Below are 23,196 nucleotides of genomic sequence, written 5' to 3'. Positions count from 1 at the left end.
GGTGATGGTCCACTGAACTGATTTTGTGGGGTTACTTGGAGCCAGACACGGATTTGTTCTGGACAAAGCCTTGGAACTTCAGTAAGACCTGGGGCCCTAGAAATCACCTGGCTCATGCAGCAGGCCCTGGCCTCAGGGAGGGTCTCCAAGAACCCCAAGGGTACCCATCACTGAGTAGGAGAAAGAAATCTCCCCTGATCAACATTAAAGAAAACAGAGGCCCATAGAGGCGAGTCATGCTCGTCCAGGCTGGCAACCATCTTGAACTCCACTTGCCCGACCTGCAAGGGAAGAGGGCGGCCACTCCTTGCAGTGTTTTGAATTTGTCCCTTAAGTAACCCTCAGCCACGCACCAGTCCTTTGGGATCTCAGTAGAGGGTGACCCCGGCCAGGTTGGAGGCCATCCCTCAGTCAACTAGAAGATGCTGCAGAGCGCGGTATGTGCCGGGAGTGTGAACTTCAGCCTCGCCTCCCGCTGTGGGCTGCGCTGACCCCGAAGGTCCCCTAACGGTTGTGGTCACCCCAAGCAGACTCCGCCCAGACAGAGTGACTCAGAAAACGGTCGGAGCTGGGCAGGAGGGCCCAGGGGTCGTCGGGAGGTCTGCGCTGCACAGGTAGGTCACTGTGCAGGTCCCCGGGACTGTGTCCGACCGATGGCTGGAGCTGCGGGCCGAGCGGGGACCCGAGGGCACTCGGGATGCACGAGCTGTGCGGGCTCGGGAGGCCTCGCAGAGTGGCAGCGAGGGACTGCGAGGTCCGGGATGCACCGCCGCCCGAGGACAGCCAGTTGGACCCGCACGGCCCGGATGTGACGCCGCTGGCGGGGCTGTCGCTGACCGCCAGCCTCGAGAAGCTCCCACGCAGGGCGGCCAAGGTCGCACCGGTCTCGGAGGGAAGCGGCCGGGCTGCTGCTGGGCTGCCCCGGGCACTCGGTGGCCGCGGCTCCTGCCAGGCCCGCGTCTTGGCGCGGAGTTCGTCCGCTACAGCCAGCTGCGCGTGGTGAGGCCTCTCCGGATGGTAAAACTTACACTTGATCCCGTAGGTGCATTTCTTCCCTAGAAGACGCAGAGCAGAGACACAGAGACACGTTGTGACCTGGGACGATCAAAGACTGTGCCCTGCTGCAGTGCCTGGCCCTTGACCTCTCCTAGGCCTCCACTGAGGTTGCTGCCTCTGGTCCAACGAAAGACCTCAGACCTGAAGGTGACTGAGGTGGCTAGTGCCCTGGGGTGGGGTGGCATTGGTGACAGTGCTCAGAACTCAATAACCGAGTTCTGCAGGGAGAGTATATCCATCGAGGGACTCCTTTTGACCAGGTCTAAGGTCAAATCTCTGCTTCTGACACCTTTAGCCTCTACATCCCCTTCTCTCCAGGGATCTTGTGGATAAGGTTCATATGAAGATGGACATGCAGTGGGAATGGATTGTGTCTCTAGTGCTGCCTCAGTTTCCAGCAATGCTCACACCCCTGCACTAACCATTTCCTTGTCCCCATAATTGTTTTAACAGAAATGATCAAAGCCCAAATAATTGCTAATCTAAACCCAGGCACTTCAGAGAGTGAACCTTGACAGGCTGACCCAACCTAAATGGATAGTTGCCTTTATTCTAACAACAAATGGCTTCGACTGTCACCCATTGTCTTATTAAATTTCTGTAAGCACAAAAACCAGGGACATTAAGTAATTTCCAAGGCAGGTTGAGATCAGGAGCTGGGAGACGTGGCCTGCCTCCCCCTCAGACACAGCATTGCCCTGAGTATGGCTCTGCATCCAGCCCTCACAAGGTCCCATGCAAGGTTTTTTCAGGAAACTGCAGTCCAGAAAGACTAAACTCCTCTCCAGAGTCACACAGCTGGTTGAGGGCAGACCTTGGGCTGGAACCCAGGCTGCTAACTGCCAGGCCAACACTTCTCACTGTGCCCCTGTGCTGCCCCATACCAGTCCCAAAACAGGGCCCACAAAGCCTGGATGCTACCCACCATAGGGACAGTGCTGCCAGGATGGCTCTGGGGGCCTGGGCTTCTTACTCAGGAAATTGCTCAGGGTTGGTCCATGGCGGCCCAGGGGGTCATCAGGAGGCATGAACCTGAAAAATAACCATACAGAGGCTACTGCAAGAGCAAATGGGACTCGCCACTCAGAAAGCTCAGGAGAGCAGGCCTGAGTCCCTCAGGAAACACCAAACAGCTTGGACCTTCTACCCAGGCCCTCTCTCTTCACATTGGCTTCTCCCCAGAGTGTCCCCCAATGTGGTGCAGGCTGATAAGCTCAGAATCAATCCAGTAACTTGTTTAGGAATGCTGTCTTGGGCTGAGCACCATCCCTGCATAGTCAGAATTAGAAGTTGTTCAGAAATCTGCATTTTGTTCAGGAATCTGCATTTTAACTTCCTAATTTTTATTCAGGAAAAAGAAAACATGAATTACTAGGGCTTTCCCAGACTTCCCATCATCCTCACAAAATTTTGGGACAGTCCATAGCATTAAAAAACAGGTCCTAGCTGGGCGTGGTGGCACACGCCTTTAGTCCCAGCACTTGGGAGGCAGAGGCAGGCGGATCTCTGTGAGTTTGAGGCCAGCCTGGTCTACAGAGTGAGTTCCAGGCAGCTGGAGCTCCAGGGATACCCTGTCTCAAAAAGACCAAAAAACAAACAAAAAAAAACAGGTCCTTAGGAAACTTGGGAGCTGTGTGAGCTCCTTGGAGGCTTAGGTCTTGCAATGGTCAGTCTCAACTGTCAGCTTTAAAAGATCTAGAATCACCTGGGGGTCAGACCCCTGAGCATGCCTGTGAGGGATTATCTAGATTAGGTTAGTTGAAGTGGAAGGACCTGGGCAAAGAGCCTGAACTGTGTAAGGAGGCGAGCTGAGCATAAGCATTTGTCACTCTCTGCTTCTCAACTGTGACCAGCTCCCTCAAACTCCTGCTGCTGTGACTTCCCCACCATGATGACCTGTAGCCTAGAACTCGAGGCAAAATAAACCCTCCCTTAAGTTGCTTTTGTTGGGGAATTTTATCAGGGCAACAAGAAAAGAAACCAAGACAGGCTCCTTCCTTTTTGCTGCACCCTATACCACTCAGGTGAAAAGTCAGTATGGACAGAGTCTGAATACCAGCAGGTAAATCAGTGAAAGAGCCCTACATGCAGTACCTCCCCATGACTTGATCCCCTCCATTGCAAACTCCAGGTATGGAGGAACCTCTGGGCTGGACCTCAGCTTCTGGGACTGTCCTGACTCTACACATGTGGTCCTCTGATGCCAGCCTGCTCCCTTCCTGCTCCTTCTCACTGGCACATGGCTCTGACAAGGAACAGATTATGTGCTCAGAATGCTCAGGGCTCAAACCAGAAAACAAAATGGCTCAGAAGTTGGTAGCTGACACCTGTAATCCCAGGTACTAGGGAGGCTGAATCAGGAGGTTTGGAAGTTCAAGGCCAGTGTGAGTAATTTAGGGAGACACTACACAAAATAAATTTTATAAAAAAGGCTGCCAATATACCTTAGTGATAGAGTGCTTGCCAAGTATGCACGAAGTTCTGGATTCAACTCAGCAGCACAAAAGATAAACAAGGGCCTTAGAGGAAAAACTTGCATTTACTAAAATCCTTTTTCAATAAATCCTTTTGTTCCCAGGAGCCCCTCCCAGATCATTCTAGATGAGGTGGATTCTAAATGAGGGAAGAGCTGTCCTTTTGGGTTCTGTCCCCCAAGAGTCATGTAAGTCCCTCCCTGCAGAGCTGAGTGATCTCTGATCCAGTACTGACTCCAGGGCTTAGCTCCAGCTACACAGCCAGCTTCTCGTAGTTGGGACCTGACCAAGAATCTGGGGAACAGCCCACTGCAGTTATTAAAAGTTCCCAAAGGCATTACCTCCTGCTCTCTCAGGAGTAGGCACTGTGCCAACAGGGCCCTGTGGACATGCCCGGAGCACTGGGGCGGATGCCCTTATTCACAGGCAGGCGGGCCCTCCTCCTGACTGTCCCTTAGCAGAGGGCTAGGCGTCAGAAAGACTTGGCCTGAGCCCCTGGCTGTCACCAGGCCAGAGGCAGCCATGACCCATCAGCCTTCAGTGAGCATTTCTGGAGCCCATAGTTAGACTTGCCAGATTCTCTTAGGCCAAAGCTGGATAGTGAGAGCTGCTGGCCTGTACATCTGGAAATGGCAGAGGGGTTACTATAGGGTAGTTGCTGCGAGGCATCTGTCCTGGGCTCGGAGCGGTATCTTTTCCTGGGTTCAGGAGCAGGTGGCAGGGTGAACTATGTCCAGACCTACCCTGTAAATAACTGCTGTCCCTTCTAGGATACAGTTCTCTCTAGTCCTTGTAATGATCTCATAGCTTTGGGGTCAGGTGCTGTTCTCTCACAGGCAAGTGGCCTGAGCCCTGCTGGAAATGCTTCTTTCTCACCTCTCATCTTCCATTTGCCTGGGCCACAGCTACTTATTCATTTATTCATGCATGCATTCATTCCTGGACCATTAGTTATTATGTGCCTACCATGTGCCAGCATGCTGGGAACATGATAGCTGAACCAGCAAAGTCCCTGTCCTTATAGAGCTAGGGACCTTGTCTCAAACCACATGTCAAAAGCCCAGCATTGGTCAATCATTGCCTAGAGCAGAAATCAGATACTAGGTACTAATGTAGTATCCAGTCCCATGTATCTACCCCTGCCAAGCTCATCTGTGGTAGACAGGGTGTCATTTCTTCCGTCTTCATTTAGGCAGCTTGTCGGTGCCTGCTGACTGTCTTGTGCCTTGAGAATCTGATGATCTTCTCCATTCTCAGCTATAGATGGTTTGGTCCAGAACTGACCTGATCCTTGGGACCAATCTAGGAGCCAGGTATGGCTGTTTCAACCAAGAGGCATGGGGATAGTCAGTTCCGAGCAAATTAAGATTGTTATATGCCAAAGAAAATATTGTGTCACCCGTTCCTATAAGTAATCCAAACTTAAAAAAAAACAAAATCTGGAGATGTAGTTTAGGTGGTGGAGAACTTGCCTAGCATACACAAAGCCCCTGGGTTGCCTCCTCAGCACTATATAAACCAGGCATAGTGACCTACACCTGTAATCTCAGCACTTATAAGGTAGAGGACGGAAGATCAGAAATTCAAGGTCGTCCTCCACTGCATATGAGTTGGAGGCCAGTCTGGGATACATTAGACTGCTACAATCAATATTTTTGTTTGTTTGTTTGGGGTTTTTTTATATTTTAGTTATTTTTATTTTATGTGTATGCGTATATTGCTTGCATGTAGGTAAGTGCACCCATATCATGCAATGCCTGAGGAGGACAGAAGAGGCTGTTGGATCCCCTGGGACAGGAGTTATGAACAATTGTTAGCTGCCATGTGGGTGCTGGGATTCAAATGCAGGTCTTCTGCAAGAACAGTGTTCTTAACCACTGAACCATCTCTCCAGCCCCTCAATATTTTTAAAAAAACAAAAACTTGAAATGAAAAGTAAGTACAACAGAGTTGAGAAAAAATTTTCCCATGACAATGATCTTAATGCTTCTTATTTTGGGGGAAAAAGTGTGTGGTGTACTGAACACACTCTTGGTCCACCTGTTGGGCAAATTTGCAGTGAATCACTTCGACTGGCCACATGAACCACATGACCCTGTGGGAGAAAGGGCAGCCTACTAGGAAAATGGTGACAAAGAGACTGAGAGGTACAGAGATGACCGTGTAGCCTAGAGAGGCCTGGTTACCACAGGCCTGAGACCCCGAGCCCAGGTTCTGGGGTTCCCCAGCCACACCTCTTACCTGTCATTGACAAAGGAGAACATGAGCAGCCGCTGCTCGATGAACCACTTCCACTCCGGGTTCTCATTCTGCAGGTCTCGGTAGTTGTCGTTGGAGACAATGATACCATCCTTCTCATAGGCAACCTTGACGATGTAGCGGTCATCGTAGCAGACCACTCGCTTGCCATTAACCTTGCGGGATGGGGTATATATCAGCACCTCCTGCCGCTCCAGCTCCTCCAGCACGTGCTGCTCTGTGGCCACAGGGACAAACAAGAGTCTGGGCTCAGGGAAAGACCCACCTCCAGGAGCCACCCCGACCACCTGCTGCAGAGGTCAGACCCCAGCAGGTTCCCAGGGACAGGAAGAAACCCCGCCGCCCCCCCATTCCCTCATGTTCACCTCTTTCCCTAAATTTCATGGAATTTGCCTGCAAGAGGGAGGTGGGGGGGGGGTGGAGGAAGTGACAAGGGACTTTTGGCTTCTCTCCTGTCCTTGTCATCAGTCTAAAGGATGGTACCCAACAAAGCAGACTGCTTTAGAAGGGAGATTTCTGGAGCAAGGTACAGTGGCTCACATCTGTAATCCCAGAGAGGTTGAGGCAGGCAGATTGCTAAGCATTTGAAGTCAGCCTGGGCTCATAGTGAATAGGAGGTCAGTAGAACCCTGCTTCATAAAAAGAGGAGAGGGGATTTCAGCCCAGCTCTTGGTTTTTTAAGTGTTACCGGCCACATTGCCCTACTGTAGTAGAACCAGGCCTGCTTCTGGTGAGAGATTGCCCTGTTTTCATTAAAACCCTAGTGATGCCTAACAATGACTGGTAGCTTGACATCTACTTAGAAGGCTCTTGGTTGGAAGCTCTGGACCATCCACCTTTGAGACTGAGCTGCTCAAGAGTGTCACAGGAGCTGGGCATGGTGGTACATGTCTTTAATTCCAGCACTCAGGCAGCAGAGGCAGATGAATCTCTGTGAGATCAAGGCCAATCTGGTCTACGTAGTGAGTTCCAGGCCACCTGGGACTACAAGAAAACCCTGTCTCAAAACAAACAACAAAAAGGTGGCGAATACAAGGTTGACCTCTGGCCTACATACACATACACAATTAATTAGTTAATTTTTAAAAAGCATGCCCAGCCTGGATTCTGAGCTGAGCTCCAGTACTTGGGTATGCCTTTGTTTTGTTTATTTGTTTGTTTTATTGTTTTGAGACAGCTTCTTGTTATATAGTCCAGGCTGACCTCAAATTCATAATCTTACTTCTTCATCCTCAGTGTTGGGATTACTAGACTGTGCCACCAAGGCTGATTTACTTCAATCCTCTTTCACGCCCAGAATCCCAGCACTTAGAAGGTAGAAGCAACATGAGACCCTGCCTCAAAAAACAAAACATACTTCAGTTCTCTTTAATACCTATAATTCCTGTACTGGGGAGGTGGAAGCAGGAGGAACAGGAGCACAAGGCCAGTCTTGGTGCCATAATGAATTCAAGGCCAACCTGGGCTCTATGAGACCTTGCCTCAAAAAACAAAACAAGGGGGGCTGGAGAGATGGCTCAGCGGTTAAGAACACTGGTTGTTCTTGCAGAAGACCCAGGTTCAAATCCCAGCACCCACATGGCAGCTAAAAACTGTCTGTAACTCCAGTTCCAAGGGATCAGACGCCTTCTTCTGACCTCTGTGGGCATTGCATGACACAGGTGCACTTACCTTCATGCAGGCAGTACATGCCAACACATAAAATAAAAATAATAAATTTTTAAAAAATTTAAAAAAAAACACAAGGGCTGGAGAGATGGCTCAGTGGTTAAGAGCACTGGCTGCTCTTGCAGAAGATCCAGGTTCAAATCCAGCACCCACATGGCAGCTAACAACCACCTATAACTAGTTCCAGGGGATCAAACACCCTCTTCTGACCTCCACAGGCACTGCATGACAAAAGTACACTTACATGCAGGTAATACACTCATACTCATAAAATAAAAGTAAATAAAGTTTAAAAACAAAAAAACAATAAAAGTGCATAGTGTATCTAAGGTCTTGAACTTTGAGATGAGGAAAGCCATGTTTGGAAAGTCCCTGCTGTTACTCCCAGTTCAAAATCCTTTCTTCCCCTGAAGACACCCTGCTATAAAGCTCAGTGTTTATGGTCCTCTTGCTTTCATTTCCTCAAACACATGTGTGAGCATCGTTTTCAAGGTGGTTACACATTGGACTTTCCCCAAGTAGAATGGTCCTCTACTTGCACTTTTTCTCCCCTTACCATGTGTTGGCGAGGTCTGGGAGTGCCCAGGTATCTACTACCACCGGCAGCAAGTGAGTCTCAGGCACGGAAGTCCAAGGAACTCCCTAGGGAAGAGCTCTAAAAGTTTGTTGCCTAGCTGCTAGGTATAAAATGACCCTTTATGGTGTTTTATTTTGCATAGCTCTCTGGTTACTAATGAGATCTTTGCATATGTCTAGCACCCATTTTCATTTTTCATCTATAAAAGGCTTATTTACGAACTAGCTAATCTTTCCGTGGGTCCTTATCTCATAAATTTGGAGATGCACTTTTTCATCAGTAAAACATAAGATGTATGGCTGGGGATGTGACTGAGTTGGCACAGTGCCTACCTGCCATGCACAAAGCCCTGGGTTTAATCCCATCACTGCATAAACCAGGCATGGTGTCACATGCCTGTAGCCCCAGCATCTGGGAAGTGGAAGCAGGATCAGAAGTTCAAGAAGATATGGCCTGCCACAGACTAAGACTCTCTGTTTCTTTCTCCTTTCTTTTACTTGTCTATTTTTATTTATTTTATTTTATTTTGTCTTTTTGAGACAGGGTCTCCTTGTAGCCCCAGCTGTCCTGAAACTTACTATGTAGACCAGGCTGGTCTCGAACTCACAAAGATCCACCTGCCTCTGCCTCCCAAGTGCTGGGATTAAAGGCGTGCACCACCACACCCAGCTTACTTGTCTATTTTTTAATATTTTATTTTTTATTTTAATTTTATGTATATGAGTGTATTGCCTTTATGTATGTAAGTGCACCCATGTTATGCAGTGTCCATGGAGGTCAGAAGAGGGCATCAGATACCCTGGAACTGGAGTTACAGACAGCTGTTAGCTGCCATGTGGGTGCTGAGATTCAAACCCTGGTCTTCTACAAGAACAGCTGGTGCTCTTAACCACTGAGCCATCTCTCTAGCCTGCAGAAGCCATTATTTTAGTGTGGTCAAATTTATTCATTTCTTCCATAAGACTGTCCTTTTGTGGCTTATTTTACACTCCCTCGCCAAGTGTGGTGACACACCCCTGTAATCCCAGCACTTGGAGGCTGAGGCAGGAGAGTCACCACAAGTTCAAGACTAGCCTTGGCTATACAGTGAGCTCCAGGCCAGTTACATAATGAGACCCTGTCATAAGTAAGCAAACAAGCAAACAAACTCCCTACCCCCAAATAATTTCCCTAATTCAATTTAAAGATTTTTTATTACATTTATTTATTTATTGTATATTGTATGCTTGTGTGAGTGCACCACAATGCATGTATAGAGGTCAGAGGCCAACTCTTGAAGGTTGGTTCTCTCCTTCCACTATGTAGGTCCCGGAAATCAAACTCAGGTAGTCAGGCTTGGTGGCAAGCACCTTTTCTCACTGAGCCATCTCACTGGCCCTGTATTTTCCTACTCTTTACCATGTCACATTTAAATGTTACACAACTGAATGGTTGAAGCCACCAGTCTCTATGTTTAGACCATAAAGAATTCTTTGGGAGTCATCAACTCATGATAGAAAACTGAACACAACTGGACTTTATAAAATTCTATAGAAATGACAGAAAAGTACAAAATAGGACCCACATTCACATTGGAAGTGGCTTGGAAATGTTGACAGATTTTGTGAAGACAGAAAGCAGAGCTCATACTGGCCCTGGAGTATGGAGGTCAATGGATGTTAGAGAGGAAAATGTAAGAGCAAGAGTGACTAAAAAAAGCAAAAATTAACCTCCAAGAAATTAGATAGGACTTGTGGAAGTTAAAAGAACTTTTAAAAAAAGTCTACGTTAGTATAGAAATATCTAGAAAGACACTGCATCCCTAAGATTAGCATTTTACTTAAAAGATAAACAGAGGAGACAGAGAAGGAAGAAGGTACAACTGGTACCCACTAATGGAACTTAAAACTGAAGGGCTGGAGATATATCAGTTGGCAGAGTGTCTAGCATGCACAAAACCCTGGGTTCAACCTCCAGCACACAGAAAACAGACATGTGATCTAAGCACTCTGAAGGTGGATATAGGAAGGTTGGAGGTTCAAGGTCATCCTCAGTTACTTATTGAGTTTGGGGCTAGTCTGGGATACATGAGACACTATCTCTCAGAGAGAGAGACTGAGACAGAGACATAGACAGAGACAAGGACAGAGACAGAGACAGGCAGACCTTTGGTTAAAAGGCAAGAAGAAGTCCAGGAAAATGAAACTTCATAGAATGACCTGGAGGCAGAGCCTCCTTTTGACTTAGCTGTATTGATACCAGCAAAGACTTAGCATCTGACTTCTTATTATGAGAGAGACAAATGAAAAGCAAATAAGGATGGGGATGTAGCTTTGTGGTGGAACACTGGCCCAGCATGTGTGTGTGTGTGTGTGTGTGTGTGTGTGTGTGTGTGTGTGTGATCAGTCCTCTCTACATCAAAAAAAAGGAAAAAGAAAACAAACAAACCCCTGTTTATTTAAACCACAGTGTTCTATTATTTGTAGCTTCAAATATCCATTGTTGGGGACCCCTGCTGTGAAGTCGTAGTCTCTCCATGTCCGGGTGGCCCACGGGCTTGGTTTCATATGCAGATGACTCCTTTCAGCAGAGTACCTGTCATCTTCCTAACTCTCCTTTGAAGTAGCCGGCCAGCTTTTCCTGTATGATTTTCAGGCAGTCTGACAGCCTGGCAGGAGCCCATTTCCATATGTAAATAGGGTATCTCACAAAGTGCCTATCAGCTAAAGCTTTTACCACTGCCCCTACAGTATAAAATATCCTAGTCTTCTCTCAATAATTTGGAGCTGGAAGAAGGAGCTGGAGCTAGGAACTAGAGCTGGGACACTGAATAAAGAGCTGTACCACTGAATCTGACTGAGCTGAGTCTGTGTCTCCTGCCTGCAATCTAGTCTCCCCCGGGGGCAGCATTCCTCCGTCACCGACTCACGGATCCCAGCTTCAGCCGCCCCGTACTTTCCTGCGTGGTCCAGCGGCTGGTGGAACTCGCATATTGAGGAAAGTACACTGGTGAAATAAGGGCAGAAACATGGCTGGACAACGCTCCAGCAGCAGAGACCCACAGAGACACGGAGAAGTCCGCGGGGCCGGACCTGCCATCCTCCAGGCGCACGGCGGAGAAGCCCGTGGACCCGCCGTGCCATTCCAGGAGCATGCGCAGGGACCCCAAGAGCCCAGCGCGCTCACCATAATCCATAACTGATTTAATTAATAATTAAGGGGCTGGAAAGATAGTTCAGTAGTTAAGAGAGTTTGCTGCTCTTTCAGAGGACTGAAATTTGATTCCCAGCACCCACATCAGATGGTTCATAACCATCTAAAATTCGTGTTCCAAGTGTCCTTTTCTGACCTCCTCAGACACCCACATGCTCTTACACACACACGCATGCACACACACACACACACACACACACACACCACACACACACACACACACACACACACACACACATAAATAAAATAAAAAGTAGACCAGGTCAGTGGGTAAAGGCACTTTCTACTAAGCCTGACAACCTAAGTTGTATCCCCAGGACCCACATGGTGGAAGAAGAGATCCAACTTGTCCTTTCACCTCCACACTTAAGCTGTGAGACATGTTCTCCCCATCTAATAAGTAAATAAATGTAATTTAAAATATTTTAAAGGGGGCTGGAGAGTTGGCTCAGTGGTTAAGAGTACTAGCTGCTCTTGCAAAGGACCTGGGTTTGATTCCCAGCACTCACACGATGGCTAACAATGGTCAGCAACTTCAATTCCAGGATATCTAAAACCCCCTTCTGACTTCCACAGGCATTAATGCACATGATGCACTTGCCTACATGCAGGCTAAACACTCACACATGTAATAAAAATAAATCAATCAAAAATTTTAAAAATATTTTAAAGAATTAAAATAGGGCTGAGACTGTAACTCAGTAGTAAAAAGTTTATCATGTATAAAACCCTAGGTTTGATCCCAGTACTGATAGAAAAAAACTAAAAAGAATTTCCTGGTTCTCAGTTTCCATTTCTTTAAATGAAGAGGTTGGAGTAGGTATTAAGCAAATAAATATTACCTGACAGAATGGCTGTCTTAGAGCCTATTTACTATTAGGGATGAGATATAAACCCAATCTTCCTTCAGAGTTAATTATTAACACAATGATTTTTCAATATAAATCATTCACTAAATGATAGAGTAATATATTTATCTATAATACATGGACAAATAAGATTTATAAAGAATATTTGTCTTGTCAATAAGGTTTCATTGTGTATTTATTTACATGCTGGGGCTTAGGGTGCTGACTCTTCATAGGCAAGGCTTTCACAGAGCTTTAAGTACAGGGAGATAGATAGACCACTAAACTAGTAACCAAACAGGTTACTGACCGTTACTGTGGGAAAAAGTACCACAGAACAGGGCATGACATACCTCTGATAGGGGTATCAGATCGTGGTGACTCTTTCCTCCAAGATGGGACAAAAACCTTGATGTAGGTGTGTCCTCTGTCCCTGAACCAGTCCACAGCCAGACGGATTCCCCGGCAAGAGAAGGCTTCTTTATTTCCATGGCTACAATGGGAAAACAAAGAATCTGAGGAGACAGAGAGATTTTCCCTGGGAGGACCCTGGGCCATGACCTCATAACCAAGAGAACCAACCAGGTAAATGTGTGTCTTAAATGCAGTCCATTCTTCCCTTAGACCACAGCTGTTAACTAGAACCAGGCAGCTTTTGATAGGGACACACAGGCATTCTGGCACCAACAGGGAAATATTCCAAGGGTTAGCTGACCAATCTGCTCTGTAATGGATGCTTGTAAGAATTATATGGGGAGGAAAAAGAAAAAAAATCAACATGAAATAGAAAAGAGCAGCCATCAGCAGAATTGCTTTCAGTGATGGCTGTTACCTGTGCTACTGAGTTTTCCAAGTCCAAGCAAAGAGGCCATTGCCCAAGAAACCCCACCAAAGACATGAGTGATACAGAAGACAGGAGAGGGCTGTGTGAGAACATGCAGGATCTTGCAGGTGTCGTTAAAGATCATCTTTGTAGCCAGGCATGGTGGTGCACACCTTTAGTCCTAATACTCAGGAGGCAGAGGCAGGCAGTTTGATGCTAGCCTGGTCTACACAGCGAGTTTCAGGCCATCTAGTGCTACATAGTAAGACATTGTCTTTAAAAACAATCATCTTAGATCATCTTCCTTAAGCAGGGTGTGGTAGTGCATGCCTGTAATCCCAGCACTCTAGAGGTAGACACAGGAGGGTCAGAATCCAAAGTCATCTGTGGCTATATATTAAGGACAACTTGGGCTATGTGAGACCTTGTTGCAAAATAGAGAGTGAATGAAGGAGAGAGAAAGAGAGACAGAGAGGAGGAGAAGGAGAAATAGGAGGAGGAGGAGGGGGGGAGAAGAGAAGGGAGGGGAGGAGGGCAGAGGAGGGGTGAGAAGGAGAGGATTGTTTTTCTCCTAGAAGGTGTGGAAGAATTTTAAGATTGAAGTAGACTTAAGAATATGATAGACGGGCTGGAGAGATGGCTCAGCGGTTAAGAGCACTGACTGCTCTTGCAGAGGACCTGGGTTCAATTCCCAGCACCCACATGGCAGCTACAAACCATCCTTAACTCCAGTTCCAGGGGAATCCAAAGCTCTCTTCTGACCTCCATGACATTGCACGACATGGGTGCACTCACATACATGCAGGCAATACACTCATACACATAAAATAATAAAATATTTTTTAAAAAGAATATGATAGAGCCAGGCTTGGTGGTATACACCTTTAATCCCAGCACTCAGGAGTTCAAGGCCAACCTGGTCTACATAGTGAGTTCCAGGCCAGCTGGGGTTACAGGGAGACCCTGTCTCAAAAAAAAAAAAAAGAAAAAAAAAAGAAAAGAAAAAGATGATAGATGGGGCTGGAGAGATGACTCCGGTTAAGAGCACTAGCTACTCTTTCTGAAGACTCTGGTTTGAATCCCAGCACCCACATGGTGGCTAACAACCATCCACAACTCCAGTTCCAGGGGCTCCGAGACCCTCTTCTGTCCTCTGTGGATGTTCTAGTTTGTTTCTCCATTGCTGTGACAAAACACCCTGACCAATAACAACTTGGGGAAGAAAGGGTTTATTCAGCTTACATCTCCCAGGTCATATAGTTCATCACTGAGAGAGCCCAAGGTAGCAACTTGGGGCAGGAACCTGGAGACAGGCACTGAACCACAGACCACGGGGGAATGCTGCTTACTGGCTTGCTCAGCCTGCTTTCTTATATAATACAGAATGACCTGCCCAGGGGTGGCACCACCCACAGTGGGCTGGGCCCTCTCATATCACTCAACAATCAAGAAAATGCCCCACATACATGGTCACAGTCCAGTCCAATGGAGGCAATTCCCCAATTGAGGCTCCCTCCCCAATTGAGCTCCCCAGTTGAGGCTCCCTAACTTTGGTTGACAACCAAAGTTATCCAGCACAGAGGGTATTGCATGACACAGGTGTACTTACACACATGCAAGCATAACATTCATACACATAGAAGTAAAATACTTTCTAAACAAAAAGAGTGTGATGGAGATCTCTCTATGATTCACAAAGCCTAGCTGACCCACAGAGGGCAGTAAGCTAGAGGAGGCAGATGTGAGCACCAGGTAAGAAGTCACTGTAGTCATCCAAACAAAAATTGGCAGTGACCAGACCCGAGCTGCTGCTGCTGCTGCTGCTGGACAGAAAAGAAAAGAAGTTGAGAGGTATTTAGACAGTAAGTAGCAGAACTTGGTTTCTGGTTGGATGTGGAAGTAAGAGAAGAAGGCATCGAGGTCCTTCCAGATCCTTTGTATAAGAGGATGGTGAGCCCTGAACTGACAGGGGAATTCAGAAAGAGCTCTTAGTTTAAAGGGAAAATTCATTCACAAGTTTGGCTCTGGATATAGAGTGAGTTGGAGGAAGCTTTGTGGCCACAAAGTAGACATGTTAAGTAAACTGCAAGGGGTCAGAGGAGAGGTCTGAGTGGTAAAAGTTGTGGGTCATCCTTGTTTAAGAGTTGAAACCACAGCTTGGAATTATCCAGTTGCCAGAGAGGAAGCTAGAGGCTTGGGGTTGGGCCTGGAATAACTCTGCTAGTAGCTGGTTGCAGACAGGGAAGGGAATTTTACAAATGAGACAGAAAGAATCTGTCTAGAAGGTAGGAAGAAAAACAATAGAATGCACTGTCTGGAAGCCAGGGAAAGAGGCAGCCAAATGACCTTCTGGGGGAACTAGTGAGGCTTCCCTTGGAGTTGGTCAGGGCAGCTCATTGATGTTTTGCTAGAAACAGAGACAAGTGGCTAGATCCGAGATACTGTAAAGGCAAAATCAATAGGCTTAGTCAAGGATATGATGGAGCCTGCTCTCAAGATTGGACCATTCTCTGCTCACGGTTTTTCCTCAACCTCTGTTCTTCCTTCAGTCCTTTATCCAGCCATGCACCTTCCTGGACTCCCCACCACAGGGTCTTTGCACCAGCTATTCCTGTCCTCAAACCCTGTTCACTCCTCCTCCCCCTCCAGCTCTCTGCCGCATTCTTGCTTCCCCAGAAAAACATCCCCTGACCTCCTAGACACTCTCGCACACCCTCTTACAAGCTGCTTCTAGCTTATAACTATACTGCACCACTATTTCAAGGCATTTAAGAACATTTACCCCAGCTAGACATGGTGGTACACAGTGGTAATCTCAGCACTCAGGAGGCTGAGGCAGGAGAGCTGCCTCAAGTTCAAGGTCAACTTGGTTGCTTACATAGCAAGACCTTGCCCCCAATGGACTCTTTGTGACTCTAACTCACATTGCTCACCACTGAGTCCCTAAGCCATAGTGTGGTCCCTGACCACTGTAAGGACTCAATAAAAATGTGTTGAGTAGATACAAGACAGATGACATGAGTCTTGTCATCAGCTGGAGGAGGAACTTCCCAGGCAAGAGAAAGAACTTGATGTCTGTTATGGGGGCTAAAGAGACAGCAACGTGACTACAGCTCTCCAAATAAGCAAAGAGACCAAGGCTAGGACAGAGACTGGGATAGGTTCTTAAGAGCCAGAGATCCTGGGTGTCTGGCCAGAAGCAGCCAGCCCCATCCAGATGAGGATGCACTAATTCCCCTTACTGCTCTATCTAGTGTGTGACTGTTCCTATTTTCTTGGGGTGGGGGGACCACAAAGTGAGAAAAGATATCTTGGGACGCACTGATCAGTAGTATCAGAAGTCTGGAAACCAGGAAGATCCAGGACTGGCTGCCCAGGATGGCATTTCTCCCTTAGGCCACAGAATGCCATGGGAAAGGAGGAGGAAGTAGAACATTAATTCCTTGAACCTGTACACAGAAGTTGAAAAAGAAAAGGAGATGGAAGGTGAGGTCACTTGCTGTGTCCTTGGCCAGGGTCCCCCACCCTGCTCCTTCCTCTGAGTCCTAGAAGAAGCAGAAATACAGAAACCTCAGCCCAATGGAAGGCTGAAGTCCTGTGATCCAGCACAGCTTGGCAGGCTGCACGCCCTTGGAAAATCCTAGCACTTCAGGCTGCCTGGTTTGGAAGTGGCCCACTGGGGAGCCCAAAGCAACTTCTTGCAGCTCCTAGACCTGGTGGGTTGTCAGAGGCCTAGGGATGGACCAACACACCCCTGCTGGAGGAGGAGATTTCAAGCCAGCATGGTATCAAAAAAGCAAAATGGTACGAATGGCAATTCTGTAATAGACCTAAGAAAAGCTTTTGCTAAAAAGCACTGGCTGATCACTTGGTCCCACAATGATTAGCAAAGCTCCCAGACAGCAAAACATACCCCCAAAATGATGCCATTATTTATGGTGGAGAGGCTACACCCTGGAGAAAACTGGCTTGTAAACACTAGACTGGCCCCTTTGATTGTGACAGTGACTAACAGATATAATCACTTCCCATCACCTTACAGGACTAAAGATGAAATGGGACCACACCTTGACCAGGGCCGCCTAATTATGAATACCCCCTGCCCCTTGCCCCACTTCCTTGGATATTTTAAGCCTAAAGTTCATATCACAACTTGGGGTTCCTAGACCCCTTTATTTGTTCCTCTTCCTAGTATGCACTGATTAAATCTCCTTTATTTTCTCTGTTCCTTGTCTCTTTAATTTGTATCTTGGAACAGGTAGCAAGGCTTAGTTGTTGGAGCTACTAAAGGCAGAGTTTTTATCCTAAAACTCTTATTACCTTCCTACTTTCACTAGGGATGCTAGTCCAGTAGAGCCCAGTGAGAGCCAAGACCCCCTGTCCCAGTCAACACTAGGTCTCAATATCTCCAGTGATTACTGGGAAAAGAGCCAGGCAGGCAGGGGAAGCACACAGCCTCCTTTATAGACATATAGGCTATACCTGAAGGGACCCACCATGTAGACTCTGGCAAATATCAGCTGGCCCACCATGTCCTAAAAAACTGGGGAAGAGATCTATCTAGCATAGAAATGTAAAAGCACTGTGGAGAATAGATGTTCCCTCCCCACCTCACCCCCAAAGCTGCACATCTCCTATCGTAGCAGTCCAGGCCCTGCCCATTCTTTTCTTTCTTTTTAATTATTGTAAGAAGCTGTAGTCTTTTTTAAATATTTTATTTATTATTTTTACTTTTTATGTGTATGAGTGTATTGCCTGCTTGTATGTGAGTGCACCTGTGCCGTGCAATGCCCCAGAGGTTAGAGGAGAGCTTCGGATTCCCCTGGAACTGAAGTTAAGGACGGTTTGTAGCAGCCATGTGGGTGCTGGGAATCGAACCTGGGTCCTCTGCAAGAGCAATCAGTGCTCTTAACCATTAAGCCATCTCTATAGCCCCTCTGCCCGTTCTTTTTAAATTTTTCTTTATTTTTATGTGTATGAGTGTTTTGCCTGCATGTAAGTGCACCATGTGCATGCAATACCCATGGAGGCCAGAAGAGGGTCTTGAATCCCCTGGAACTAGAGTTACAAATGGTTATTAGCCATGAGGTGGGTGCTGGGAACCAAACCCAGGTCCTCTGCAAGAGTAGCCAGTATTCTTAACCACTGAGCCACTTCTCCAGTCCCTGAAAATTATTTCTTAATTTCTCTGTCTCCTGGGACTCTTCATGGATCTGTTTTAAACACCCAAAAGCCATGTAGCACCGTGTGTCTTTGTTGACATGGTAGACAAAGACTTAAGGACAGGTGCAAAAGTAAATCCTCTTTTGAAACTCCAGAACTCACTGTTCAGTGTGAGTTTGAATACATGTAAGAAGGACTATGATACTTGAAACAGTTCAAAGTGATGGTGGTAGTGGTAATATTGTTGGTTCTAAAAGTAACTGATATGTTGTTTTGTTGCCTGTGTTTTGTTTTGTTTGAGACATGCTCTCCCTATAACTCCAGTTGGCCTGGAACTTGCTATGTCAATCCTGCGGGCCTCTACCTCACAGAGATTCTCCTTGCCTCTGCCTCCTGGGTGCAGGGACTAAAGGTGTATGCCACTATGCCTGGCGTAGTTGAAAATTTAAAAGCAAAAATCAAGGCAGCTTTCTCTCCCTGACCTTTTGGTGTGTGCGTGGCTGAAGGAAGGGAAAACAACTAAGCTCTGGTAGAGTCCCAGATACTTGTACTGTGTCCCCTCCCCAAGAAAATGCATTCTCTATGCATTCATTGTTGTCTTGGCACCGACTTATGAACATCTACTACAACAAGGTTCTATGCTGGGCGCTGAGAAGAGACCTCCCAGGACTTGGTGGCACTAAGGAGGCTGAGAAACAGGTTGGCAAGTTTGTTAGATCAGCCTGGATTACAAAGTAAGACATTTTCTCAAGAAACCAAAATACAGGGACCCGTATGTATGAGGCCCTGGATTTGCTCCTAGCACCAAATAAGCCAGGCTTGGCGGTTCATGCCTATAATCTCAGCACTCAGGAGGGGGAGGCAGGAGAAGCAGAAAGTTAAAGTCATCCTTGGCTACACAGTAAGTTTGAGGCTAGCAGGGGCTACTTGAGACCCTCTCTTAAAACAATAGAGGGCTAGAGAGATGTCTCAGCATTTAAAAGCACTTGCTTCTCTTGCAGAGGATCCAGATTCAGTTCCCAGAACCTACATGCCAGTTACCATATGTAACTCCAGCTCCAGGGGATCTGACACCTTCTTCCGGCCTTCAAGGGGACTGTACACACATGGTACCCATATATACATTCCTGCAAACACTCATACACATAAAATAGATAAGTCTTAAAAAAAAAAAAACAAGAACAAAAGAAGAGATGTCCCTTCTGGTTTTGGAGGCTCTTTTTGGGGGTGGGCTTGGAGAAATTTGGAGATTCTTTTTCTTTTTTTGAAGCTCATTTTAATATAGACAGAGAGTTCTGTTTGCCAGGCTACTTGGCTCATTCCTTCATTACATTACTTCCCTTAGTAAATGACCCCCATTTTACTCTTAAGGAAACTGAAGCAAAGAGATGTACCCAGCTCTCTGAACTGATGGTAACTGATCCTGACACTACAAATGCCTCCTTTCCTTTCCCTAGGACCTCGGGGCAGCTCTTCAGGGCAGTAAGTCATGTGCAGTTAAAATCCTTCCACTTGGAACAGGACCTTTCATGGAGAGATTAACAGACACTGGGAACCAGCTACCATGAGATCATGGGAAAAGGAAACAAGAGCCCAGAAGTTTTGAATATTGGGAGAGTAGAAAGAGGAAGTGGTTGGTATCTGAAACAAATTTTGCCTACATGACAACTGTGCCTCAGGGAGCCAGTTAGGAAACTGTCATTTACAGAAATTAGACAATGCAATTGTATACACTGTATCTTTGACAAGTGCCCAAGAAGTTCCTGTAGAAGTCAGGGGCTCACAGGATGCCATGGGGAACAAGGTTATGGTAATGGGGTTGGAAAAAAGGAAGAGATAAACAAGGGTGTCTTAGGACTCTGAGATGGAGGAGCTCTGCTCTTCCTACACTATTCTCTTTGGGGGTTCAAGTGCCAGTACTCTGAATCTACTCATTGGGAGTTCTCACCCAGCTCGGGTCAGCAGAAAGAAAGGGAGTAAACAAAAGTTTCACTGTCCCCCTCATCTTATAAGGCAGAAATGTGTGCACACTTGGGTAGGAGGCCAAAGCTGATGTTGGTCAGAGCAGGATTGCAAATTTAGAAGTGAGTCAGACCTCCAGCTCAGAAGTAAAATTCCAACTGGCTCAAGCAAAGTGATATACACCTATAACCCCAGCACTCGGAAAGTTGAGGCAGGAGGATCATGAGTTCAGGGCCACCATGGCTGCATAGCAAGACCCTGTCTGAAAACAAAAGAAAACAAGCAAGCACGCAAAGAAGTAAAGCTTCTATCTCTTCCCTTCCTCCACAAAGCCCATGAAGAGGCCGGATGAAATCAGACATACGATTTCAGCTGGAGCTCTTCTCTCAACAATTCCTTTGTCCAGAAGAAGCCGACTTTGCCAGATTTCTGAGTTTAAAATGTAAAAGACCACCCAAACCAAAGGTCTAGTAGCCCCGCAGTGAGGATGTAAGATACATTCAAATGGAGCGCTACTTCAGGCCTTGAGAAGAAGGCTTTCTGCCAAGCATCACACTGCAACTCCCACCTTCCTTGGATTTGCCTACAGAACAGGAAACAGGCTAGACATTTAGGAGTTCCTCAGCCCCCACAAGGACATGTGGCCATGAGGCCTCCTGAGAATCCATGTTGCTCCTCAATCACAAGCATGCAGCTTCTAGAAGGTTTTAAGTAATAGTGCCTTCTCTGCCAAATGTTGCTGGCAGCCAGGTGTGGTAGCCCACACCTATAATCCCAGCACTTGGGAGGCTGAGATAGGATTGTGGTTTCTAGGGTAGCCGGAACTATTTTAGGAAGGAAGGAAGGAAGGAAGGAAGGAAGGAAGGAAGGGAAGGAAAGAGACAGATAGGCTGTGGATGTAATTCAGTTAGTAGAATACGTGCCTAGTATACACAAAACCCTGGGCTTCATTCCCAGAACCACATGAAATCAGGCACAGTGGTACCTGTCTATAATCCCAACACTAAAGGTAGAGGCAGAGAATTAAAAGTTCAAGGTGATCGCTGGGTGTGGTGGTGCACGCCTTTAATCCCAGCACTTGGGAGGCAGAGGCAGGTGGATCTTTGTGAGTTTGAGGCCAGCCTGGTCTACATAGTGAGTTCCAGGACAGCTGGGGCTACAGGGAGACCCTGTCTCAAAAAGACAAAACAAAACAAAAAGTTCAAGGTGATCTTCTGCTATAATTTGAAGCCAGCCTTGGCTACATGAGACTGTGTCTAATGTAGAAGGGTACTGCTGGACATTTGCCTTAAAGCCACATGTTCAGAGAATCAGGTATTCACCTAACAGGCTGACATCTTGCTTGCTCTCTCTCTCTCTCTCACAGGAGCTCGTGTACAAGTGCACACATCTGTGCATGCATGCGTGCACAAGTTCACACACACACACATGCACACCTTTGAAGGGACTGTAATAGAGATTCCTCTCTGGCCTATGAGCCCATCAAAGACAAAATTCAGTGCACACATGGCACCTGAGGGCTCTAGCATTGGTGGCAACAAGAAGCATCTTGGCACTATCCCTGAAGGCCCCTGGAGAAGGGAGTAGGGACCTGGCACATCCTGTTCATATATACCCAGAGAGCTCCACTCAGCACAGGGGGCCCTGGAAACAGAATAAAAGACTGTGGGGATATGGCCTCCTGGACTGCAGTCCTTTCCTAGGCCAGATGCAGGGAGAAGGGACAGCTACAGGGATAGGAATTGCTGGAGGAGATGGGTGGAAAGAGCACTGAACCCAGAGCTGGAACTTGCTGCTCTGTGGCCGTGGAGAAGCTACTTTGTCTCTGAAGAAGAGATATTCTGGAGCTGGAGACAAGGTTCAGCAGTTAAGAGCACTGGCTGCTCTTGCAGAGGACCCGGTTTCAATTCCCAGCATCCACATGGCAGCTAACAACTATCCATAACTTCAGTTCCAGGGAATCTGACACCTTCTTCTGGTCTCTGTGGGCACTGTGCACATGTGGTACACTTACATACATGTAGGCAAAATGCTCATACACATAAAATACAAATAAATAAATCAAAAAAGAAGAGAAATTCCTTTGAGGAAAAACATGTATCTTTCTAGCAAATATAAAATAAGTCTTTGAATCTTAGAATTTCAGAGATTTTTTTTAAAGCCTTTTGAAGTTACTTAGTCCAACTTCTTAATTGTACAAATAGATTTTTTTTAAAAAGTCTGGGACTCGTGGAAGTCACTCAGTCTGTCAACTGAAAAGCTAGACTTGCTCATGTTCACATGTGCAGCTATTACAGTTAATTCAAAGGAATTATAAAAGGAAATGAGATTCAACATTCAGGTCTTTCATGGTCTTAGACACATTCCAAGAATTTAACAGCCACAGGTGACAAGTGGCTGCCATACAAACAGTGCAGGCCTAGGACATTCCAGCCTCTCAATTGACTTGGACCACCCTAAGCTAATGGCCAGAGCTTGGACTTTCAGGCACTGAACCATGCTCTGTCCTCTGCCTCTAACCTCCTGATTTCCTACGCGGGACACAAGAGCCATGGACAGATGATGGAACACGAACAAGTGAGGCGTTCCTTCCCAGAGGCTGGTTTGATGTTCAACCACTTTACAACTTAGGGTTCTCAGTGTTTGACCCAGTGTTTACAAAATGACAAAGCAAGCTGTCAATCCCACTTAGAGGAGCTCAAAGGACTCCTTGTGTTATTATAATGAGGAACAGAGACTTTTAAAGTCTATTATGTGATAGCTCCACACTTTAGTTCCCTTCCATGTAAATGAGTTGTGGTCAGAATGGATTTCATAAAACTCAAACTCCAGTGTATCCTGAACAAATACACCCCCCCTTACTCAAAAAAAGGCTTCAACCCATGAGTCAGTCTGGGTCATCTGGGTTCAGCCATCACCAACAGCCTTGGTGTAAACATACTGAAAGACATGGGAGAGAAATCCACAGAAACTTCTACATAGATGATACAGTTGAGGACACACCACTGGGAGTTGGGTCTAACTTGAGCTAGTGCTGACCTTCCCCAAACCCATCAAGTCGCTTTGTAGGCACCTGAGATGGTCCGATACAAGGAGAGATGGTCCACTTAAACATGTGTTGACCGGTGGCTTGGTGCCTGGCCAAAAATCACTGTATTATTTGTAATGTTTTAC

At 46.7% G+C, this 23,196-nt stretch overlaps 1 protein-coding gene and 1 non-coding gene across 2 annotated transcripts in view; one reads left to right on the top strand and one right to left on the bottom strand.

Annotated features, from left to right (window-relative positions):
• Window positions 1-407: 407 nt before the first annotated feature.
• Zc3h12d (zinc finger CCCH-type containing 12D) overlaps window positions 408-23,196 on the bottom strand; it is a 31,334-nt gene continuing 8,545 nt past the window's right edge. Inside the window, 5 exon segments of the mRNA XM_008830430.2 lie at window positions 408-515; window positions 517-1,055; window positions 1,982-2,088; window positions 5,772-6,006; window positions 12,428-12,567. Coding sequence (XP_008828652.2) covers window positions 408-515; window positions 517-1,055; window positions 1,982-2,088; window positions 5,772-6,006; window positions 12,428-12,567 — 1,129 coding nt within the window.
• On the top strand, window positions 18,137-18,261 carry LOC115069909. The gene has a single exon (XR_003849154.1). It is a non-coding gene; the product is annotated as a small nucleolar RNA SNORA40 (small nucleolar RNA).

This window comes from Nannospalax galili, unplaced genomic scaffold, assembly GCF_000622305.1.
Source record: "Nannospalax galili isolate Female #2095 unplaced genomic scaffold, S.galili_v1.0 scaffold395, whole genome shotgun sequence".
Lineage (NCBI taxonomy): Eukaryota > Metazoa > Chordata > Mammalia > Rodentia > Spalacidae > Nannospalax > Nannospalax galili.
Note: the sequence above shows the minus strand (reverse complement) of the source record. Positions and strands in the feature narration are given on the sequence as shown.